The 9,478-nt window shown below is 42.3% G+C and overlaps 1 protein-coding gene across 1 annotated transcript; it reads right to left on the minus strand.

The window, feature by feature from the left end:
* Window positions 1–282: 282 nt before the first annotated feature.
* Window positions 283–2,320, minus strand: LOC130744127 (probable O-methyltransferase 3). Its single transcript, XM_057596316.1, has 2 exons — window positions 1,547–2,320; window positions 283–991 (listed from the first exon to the last, which is right to left on the minus strand). The coding sequence occupies exons 1-2, from the start codon at window positions 2,318–2,320 to the stop codon at window positions 698–700; spliced, it is 1,068 nt and encodes a 355-aa protein (XP_057452299.1). The 3' UTR covers window positions 283–697.
* Between the last annotated feature and the right edge of the window lie 7,158 nt (window positions 2,321–9,478).

A 9,478-nucleotide genomic window follows, 5' to 3' on the forward strand; every position in this document is an offset into this window, starting at 1 on the left:
GAGCTGATCATCCTTGCCATTCAAATCGATCATTAAATTTAGCATTTTACACTAACATAAGGACTCTGATTTCGAGTTGGTCTAGCATAACTAGTATTCGATTTAAACTATCATACCTACCTTTGCAATAAGCAATGGGGCTTTTCCGAACTAGTTGCAGCATTTTCTTCTGAATTTGGACTAAGAAGCTTATATTTCGAATGAGCCTTGTGTCTTTAATTAATACAACTTCTCTTCTATTTAACAATCTATGCTAAGCTTTAGTTTCAAAAAAAAAAAAAAATCTATGCTAAGCTTCTTTCAACACTTGGCTAATTTTGAAATTTCGTATTAAGGTTTACCAGTAAGTTTTTAATTTTTTTAATTTTGGGCAACAAAATTTATTGAAATATATAGAAAGGTGATAAACAACACTTCTCAGCATGAGTACAATGACTAAGCCACAAAATAATTAAGCTGATAAAAAGTAAAAACTGAACCACCACTAAATAAGAAACCCCACAAAAACCTCAATCACAAATCCTACTAGCATGATCGCATGCTTTAACATCATTTAAGTTTAAATTGCTTGTTTCCTTTCAAAACATAGTGCAAAATATAGATAGAAAAACAAGGACAAACTTGGACAAGAACATCAATAAGAACAGAGTGACACATATATATTGTGGCTCTTCTTATCTCTTGTGAACAGGGAATACTAGGGATACACCTCAATGAGAGATCTGAAGCCTAGAACTGGGGTTATCTTGAAGTTACTGAAGCCTACTGAGAAAAACAGTTCGGCCAAATCTTTCTCATTTCTCTCTTTCCCATCAAACAATGTCATCATATCCAAATTATAGAAGAGCTTTGTTTCAAAAAAATTACTATCTCCCTTCTCATTCTCGATGACCACGTCTATGATTATCAATTTTCCTTCTCTTGAGAGTGCCTCCTTGCAATTCTTCAGTATTTTCAAGCATTTTTCATCGTTCCAATCATGCAATATCCACTTCATGCAATTCAAAGCATAACAAGATTAAATAATAATTTACTATTAATTAAGTAAATAAGGTCATTCATAAATCACGTAACAGCGATGAATTACTTTTGAAACTTCACCTTTGCAGCCTTTTTAACCACCACAAAGTTAAAAGTAGTGGAAAAATATAAAATTTTCACTTTGTGATGGTCAAAAACCGACACAAAAATGATGTGTTAAAAACAGTCGTTACTATTACGTGATAGACAAAACATTAATGTTCAGTACACTAGTTAACCTAATATTATGTTTTTCGTTGGTAAGTCTAGAAGAAGGACAAATGATTGATGTAGCAATTATCTTAGGCCTTAATTATTAAAACAAGGTCAACATTAAAATAATAGAGTTAATTTAAAAGGTATATCTATACAGGAATTAGTGATGAACACAACATTCAGTCAACACCTTTGTGACACACGTATCAATGGTGGTCCACAGGTCGCAACTAATGCGCGTGTCAACATGGTGTCAATCCTAATTTATATGTCTATCAGTCTATGCTTAAAATCTCATGTAACATTTTACCTTCAACAAAATTGCATTGGCAGGAGGAGTTGCCTCAAACATGTTCCCTCCAACATATTTAATGTTTTCACTACCTTGCAAGCCAGCAACAACATGTGGGAGATCAAATACAATGCATTCAAGTTGTGGGAATGATTTGGCAATGGCCTTAACAAAATTCCCTGTGCCTCCCCCAACATCAACCAGTGTCTCCAATCCATGGAACACCCCATTACATTTCTCCATCACCACAGAGGAAACCAATTGCATATCACTACTAGCCATGGCATCATTGAATAAGTGATTGATTTTGGGGTTATAGGCAGCATATTCCCATAATGACATCCCATGTTTTGTGTAAAAAGGTGTAGGATCATCATTTTTGAACCATGTTGAAAGTTGATACCATGGCTTAGCCAAAATTGGGTCAAGTGTGATATTCAAGAAAGATGTCATATTAAAGGGGTGATCCTTAAGAAGTAATCTAGATGCATCAGTAAGCTCATAGCTCACTTCATGCTGGTTTTCAGATACATTTAGCTGAGTAAAGAATCCCAAATTGGTCAAATTTTGCATCAAGCGATAGATGCCACTGGTTTTGGAGGGGTGGATCGGAAGAGAAGCAATGAGTTGTGAAAGTGGCATGGGTTGAGCATAATCATGTATGATATCTGGTATGCATAATTCAACTGCACATTTAAGGGACATAGAGTTTATGAAACTATAAATGTGATTGAACACGTGGGATTGAGCTTGAAACAGTTTAGCACCACTGTCTTCACCATTGAACACCATAATTTTGCTACTAGCTAGCTCGATTTTGTTGTAGAATGGACCTTACTTGCGTCCATTTATAACTGCGAGCCAGTGTTGCTTTCATCGCATTTATGTTTACCAAACTTTAATGTTTTATGAATCGCAAAATAGTTTGTGACACCAGCGACACTACAATACAAATGTTTTATGGTTTCCTTTACTATGCACTTTGTGGTTGTCTAAAACTGCCACAAAATTCGGTGGTGTTGCACGACACTGAAAACAGTTCACGTTTCAGCCTTGTTTATGAGAAGAGTAAATATGATATAGTTAAAACAAGTGTATTGAGATACTACCATTTCGTTGTGATATTATTAGGTAGAGTTACTCAAAAAGTAGGGACATCTAATATGTGCCATAAAAATGATTCAATACTCTGTTTTTTTAGGCTTGTTCCATCCATGAACATTGAGATGAGGTATAGTACCTATAGTGTAAGGAACGTGATGTGAGATTCCTAGAGAGAATGAGAGCGTAACCGCTTTAGAGAGAGAAAGTAAATGAATTTCAATCTTGTTATTTCTCAAATGAGCTAAGAGTCCTTTACAATTGATATTCATCCCATATTTATAGATGTGGAGTTGAGCTTGGTACATCTAACCCTTCCTATTGGGCCGGTTGGGCCTCGGGGAGGAGGCCCAAATCCCTGGTCCGCTTATTGCCCTAAGCTGGCGCTCCTGGGCGAGGGACCCTGGGGTCTCGCCCAGTCCACAAGTCCACAAGACACCGAGCTCGAAGCATGAGAGCTGAGTGTGTCTTTAAGTAGAAAAACTAAGGCGACGGTCCATAAGAAGCCAATTAATGCTAAAACTTGAGGTCTAACAACAAAGAGTAATGGCAAACATGGCTTGATGTTTAAAAGTTTAAAAATTAACATTTTGAACTTCTTGCTATGTTCCCCTGGCGGCTCGAGTCCAGAAGTGGGCTTGTGGCGATGGCGCTTGGTTTGCTTGCCTTGCCAAGGTTACGCACGTGCCCTAAATTGTGATATTTTGACATGTGTTAAGCTTGTGCCACGCGTAGCGCCCCTGAGTGGTGCAAAGGTCAGCAAATCTACGGTATCTCAACTGCTATCTTTGAAACGTCTCTTCAAATCATAGTAAAACCTGCCAATTTGAATTCGAACCAATAAGCTTCAGCCGTTGTAACTTTTCATTTAATGCGTTGCTCCTGTTTCCTGAAATCCGCGCCACACTCCCTTGAGTAATCGTTCCACCTCTGCCATCATGGGGCACGGTTTCCAAACCGCTGCTCATCCCAACTTTTAAATTCTCCCTCACCCCTCATTCACCACTTCTGGAATCCCTACAACCTGCTAAAGTTGACAACCTTGCGCCCTTCCCCCCTTTCATCCTTATTCTTCCCTTTAGCAGAAATGACTTCCCAACGCTGCACCAAAGGGTCTTCCCGATCCCGCAGCGCCGCTCCCGCATCTCCTCCTTTGGTTAACCCTCCTCCCCCCGGAGGACTTCCTCTTATTGAGAGTGAAATCAACGCCTTTTGGCACCGGGTTTTCGCCACTCTGCCCCAGTCCACGAACAAAACCCCCACTCAGGGAGCCATCTGTCAACCCTCTGAGCAGTCTTCTGACGAGTCTGTTACTGAGACAGCCCGCCAGGCAGGTGGGCTTTGCCACGAGAAGTCTCTCGAAGATGTTCTCGTCACCGGGCGATGCATAAGCATCCGCTGGCCCTGGAAACATCGCATTGTTGAACAAGGCGTGGAAAAACCCCACTTCCTCTACGTCTACGAGTACTTTTTCCTTGACCTGGGGATCAAACTACCCTTCTCCCCCTTCCTTCGCCAAGTGATGAGGGAAATTAACGTGGCTCCAAGCCAGCTCCATCAGAACGCTTGGGCCTTCATTCGGTGTTTCGAGATTCTTTGCAACGCCGTTGGTCTTGAAGCGAAGACCACCCACTTCTTCTATTTCTACGCCGTTGAGCCAAAATCTTTGAAGACCCCGACCCCTGGGTGGATCTCTTTGAAGTTTCGGACGGGCCGGCACCGCCTCTTTCCTTACAAGAGCAACGTCAAGAAGGGACCTGGGCGCCGGTACTTCCGCATAATCGTGCATCCCACTTACCCTGAAGCTTTCACCCTTCTGGACGGGACAGCTCTGTTCCCTTTCTACTGGACCAAGAGCCCTCGCGACGTTCCGTTGCCGTCAGATGCGTCGTTGAGTGATGACGATAAAATCATTCTTGGCTTTTTCGCTGGGCTCCCCATCCTCGAGTGCTCACAGTTGCTTGAAGCCGCTCGTAAAAACACCCTCCACTCATTCCTAGGAGGAATGAACTTTACTGAAGCCGTACTGAAGCGCGCCCTTGCTGCTAAAGCGTTTGAGTTCCCTCCTGTTTTTAACACTAACGGGATCAAGAGGAAACACGCTGCCGCAGATGTTGAAGCCGAGACTGCTGCTTCCCCTTCAAAAAAGCGGACCAGAGGATCCACCTCGGTTAATCCTACGCTTGGATCTTCGATCGATGTTGTTCCTTCCGAAACTGTCGGGACAGCCCCAAATGTTGCTGAACCTGGGTCTGGCGATTTAGTACCAGACACCGTCCTTCCGCTGGAGATTGACGAGCTGGCACCGAGGCCTACCAATGACGCTGCTCAACCTTCCCGCACAAGAAAATCCCAAAAATCCAAAGGGGGCGACCCTGGCACAAACGGAATGTCTAGGGTCGTGATTCCTTCACCCCAAAAGTTGAAAAAGAAAAAGAAAAAGGTCAAGAGAGCCAAGGCCGCCAAAACTGGTGAAACATCTGCTCCTCGCCAAGGCATGGTGGGCGAGGATGAGCCCAACCCCAAGGGCAAGGAGGGACCCTCGCCCCTTCCCAAGGAGACTCTTGTTGGTCAAAGTGCTCCTGAGGGCGCTGCTTCTGATTTCCCTCAAACAATCCTCCCTTCTGACCATCCATCCCAACAAGTTGGGGCAAGCTCACCCAGGGCCTCCCTAGTCCACACATCAAGTCGCAGTGATGAGGATCAAGCTCCTGCCGTCTCACCTTCTCCTCGCCCGCCCCTCTTTCCCCGCCGTCAGCGATCCGAACGCTGACGAGAAAGAGAGCTCTCCTTCAAACCAGCAACCCACTCCTGTCGACTTTATGCTGACTTACCCTTTCTTAGGTAATATGAAAGGAGCTGGAAATCCTGACCTTGATGGTATGGCACAAGAAGCCATCTCGAGTCTTTTGCGCGCGGGGTGTCTCTTCGCCAAGTTATCCCAGGATTCAGCTACAGCCGATGAAGTTGAAGAACTCCGCCAGAAGGTTGCGAGTTATCGTCTCGCCACACTTGAGGCGTACGAAGAACGTGACAGGTTGCTGACTCAGGTGGTGGCCCAAACTACAAAGCTGACCAATTTGGGAATCGAGATGAACGGTCGCCAGACCGACTTATCCGCCTGTGAAGAGAGAACGGAGGACATAAAGGACGAGCGGGGTGATTTGCATAAGGAGTTGGAGGCGAAGAACGAGGCAATCGCCGCTAGTAGGGCCGCCTGCATTGTTAAGTACAGGGAAATCGTGTTCCTGCGCAGTGAGTTGGGATCGACGAACGATGTAAGATCAAGTTTTGATCTAGTAGTACAACTCTATGTTTTGATGATTACAAGTTAACCTTTTGATATGAACAATTATGGTACTCTAACGTGTTTTTCTGAGTGTGCTATTTACAGGCTCTGACCTCTATTCAATCTCACACAAATCAGAAGCACTGTGCATAAAGAGTGACCCAAGCAACGCTTTCGCAACGTCCATGTTCACTCTGAACAGTGGAAAAGCTTCAGAAGATATGAAGTAAATCAAGCTATGATAAGGACTCAGCTCACTTGAAGCTCTGATGATCCAGAAGATCTGACAACCAAGAAACTCTGAAGGTTCAGATGTTCTGATGGTGTAGAAGACTCTGAAGATCCAGAAGCTAAATAGTGGAAACTCTGATGTCCAGAAGCAAGAAACTCTGAAGACCATGTACTTCCCTCTGAGTTCAGAATCAGAAGATACAACGGTCAGAGGATCTGTGCTTTCCCTCTGACTCTGATCAACTGGCTTCACAAGTTCCAACATGAAGCATTCCCCTGATCAGAAGTCTCCTAGGTTTAAAGGTCAAGTCGCTATCCAAGTACAAAAGCATATGTACTATCCTTACGACCTACCTATTGTTCTCAGCCACAGCAGAAGCTGGAATTTCCAGAACTGCCCTCCAACGGTAGCATTTCCATGCAGCGTTCAAACCCTATTCCTTGGAGTATAAATAGAGGCTGAAGTTTGAAAGATGCGGTTGGAAGAATTACACACGCGCAAGCTATATTCAAAAACATTCAAGCATTCTATCATCTTGAATTTCATTGTGTTTACTATTAGCTTTTCAGAAGCAAATCTCTTGTAAACATTCCTTGATTAAACAGTTTGTTTAGTTCCTTTAGGAGATCAAGGTTGATCGGATCCTAGAGAAGACTAAGAGAGTGAATCTTTGTGTGAGCTAAGTCAGTGTAATTGTTAGTCACTTGTAGGTTTCAAGTGCAGTTGTAACACTTTACCTGATTAGTGGATTGCCTTCATTCTAAGAAGGAAGAAATCACCTCGACGGGTGGACTGGATTAGCTTGAGGGATTTATCAAGTGAACCAGGATAAAAATCCTTGTGTGCTTTTCTATCTCTTACCTTTAGCACTTAGTTCTCGAAAAGATTTGTCAAAATCTTTAAGGTGGAAGTTTTTATTTGAAAACGTTATTCAAACCCCCCCTTTCTACCATTTTTCATACCTTCAATTGGTATCAGAGCGCAAGTTCTGATTACCACACCTAACAGTGTTCAGTGATCCGGGCCGGTGTGAAAAACAATGGCTACCACCAGTGAAACTCAAAGAGATGGTTACAATGCAAAACCTCCCATGTTCGACGGTCAGAGATTTGAATATTGGAAAGATAGACTTGAAAGTTTCTTTCTAGGTTTTGATGCAGATCTCGGGGATATTATTGTGGATGCCTATGAGCGTCCAACTGATGAAGAAGGCAAGAAGATCCCAAGGTCAGAGATGACTGCAGATCAAAAGAAGCTTTACTCACAACATCACAAAGCTAGAGCAATTCTTCTAAGTGCTATTTCTTATGAAGAGTACCGGAAGATTACAGATCGTGAGTATGCAAAAGGCATTTTTGAATCCCTGAAGATGTCTCATGAAGGAAACAATAAAGTCAAAGAATCAAAGGCATTGTCTTTGATACAAAAGTATGAATCCTTCGTCATGGAGCCAAACGAGTCCATTGAAGATATGTTTTCCAGATTTCAGTTGCTTGTAGCTGGAATTCGACCTCTCAACAAGAGCTACACAACAAAAGATCATGTCATAAGGGTCATCAGATCTCTTCCTGAAAGCTGGATGCCCTTGGTGACTTCAATAGAGCTCACAAGAGATGTTGAGCGCATGAGTTTAGAAGAACTCATCAGCATACTGAAATGCCATGAGCTGAAGCGCTCAGAGATGCAAGATCTGAGGAAGAAGTCAATAGCCTTAAAATCCAAATCTGAGAAGGCTAAAGTAGAGAAGTCAAAAGCTCTTCAAGATGAAGAAGAAGAATCTGAAGAAGCATCAGAAGATTCTGATGAAGATGAGCTGACTCTGATCTCTAAAAGACTCAACCGAATCTGGAAGCACAGGCAGAGCAAGTACAAAGGCTCTGGAAAGGCCAAAGGAAAGTCTGAATCCTCAGGTCAGAAGAAGTCCTCACTTAAGGAAGTCACATGCTTTGAGTGCAAAGAATCTGGGCACTACAAAAGTGACTATCCAAAATTGAAGAAGGACAAGAGGCCAAAGAAGAACTTCAAGACCAAGAAAAGTCTGATGGTGACTTTTGATGATTCAGAGTCAGAGGATGTTGACTCTGATGGTGAAGTCCAAGGACTCATGGCCATTGTCAAAGACAAAGGAGCAGAGTCAAAGGAAGCTGTTGACTCTGACTCAGAATCAGAAGGAGATCCTAACTCAGACGATGAAAATGAGGTATTCGCTTCTTTCTCTACCTCTGAACTGAAACATGCTTTGTCTGATATTATGGATAAGTATAACTCTTTGTTGTCTAAGCATAATAAGCTGAAAAAGAACTTATTTGCTGTTTCTAAAACTCCTTCTGAACATGAGAAAATCATTTCTGATTTGAAAAATGATAACCATGCTTTAGTTAATTCTAACTCTGTGCTTAAGAATCAAATTGCTAAGTTAGAAGAAGTTATTGCCTACGATGCCTCTGATAGTAAGCATGAGTCTAAGTATGAAAAGTCTTTTCAAAGATTCCTGGCTAAAAGCGTAGATAGAAGCTTGATGGCTTCATTGATCTATGGCGTGAGCAGAAATGGAATGCATGGCATTGGCTATTCTAAACCAATTAGAAATGAGCCTTCTGTGCCTGAAGCTAAATCTTTGTATGAATGCTTTGTTCCCTCTGGTACCATATTGCCTGATCCTTTACCTGCTGAAGTTGCTAAACCTCCTCTTAAAAAAGGATCTTTCTCTATGTCTAAATATCATGCAAAAATTCCTTTACATTATCATGTTGAGAAACCCAAGGTGATCAGAACCTCTGGGGTAACTAACAAGAGAGGACCCAGAAAGTGGGTACCTAAGGATAAGATTATCTATGTTGCAGATATCCTTGATAGCTCCACTGAAACACCAGTCATGGTATCTGGACAATGGATGCTCGCGTCACATGACGGGAGAAAGGCGTATGTTCCAAGAGCTAAAACTTAAGCCTGGAGGTGAAGTTGGCTTTGGTGGCAACGAAAAGGGTAAAATTGTTGGTACTGGTACTATTTGTGTAGATAGTAGTCCATGCATTGATAATGTGTTATTGGTAGACGGCTTAACTCATAACTTATTGTCTATAAGTCAATTAGCTGACAAGGGTTATGATGTTATCTTTAATCAAAAGTCCTGCCGGGCTGTAAGTCAGATCGATGGCTCTGTTCTGTTTAACAGCAAGAGGAAGAACAACATATATAAGATCATATTATCTGAGTTGGAGGCTCAGAATGTGAAGTGCCTTCTGTCTGTTAATGAAGAGCAATGGTTATGGCATAGACGGTTAGGGCATGCCAGTATGAGAAAGATTTCTCAGCTGAGCAAGCTAAA

This window comes from Lotus japonicus, chromosome 3, assembly GCF_012489685.1.
Source record: "Lotus japonicus ecotype B-129 chromosome 3, LjGifu_v1.2".
NCBI lineage: Eukaryota > Viridiplantae > Streptophyta > Magnoliopsida > Fabales > Fabaceae > Lotus > Lotus japonicus.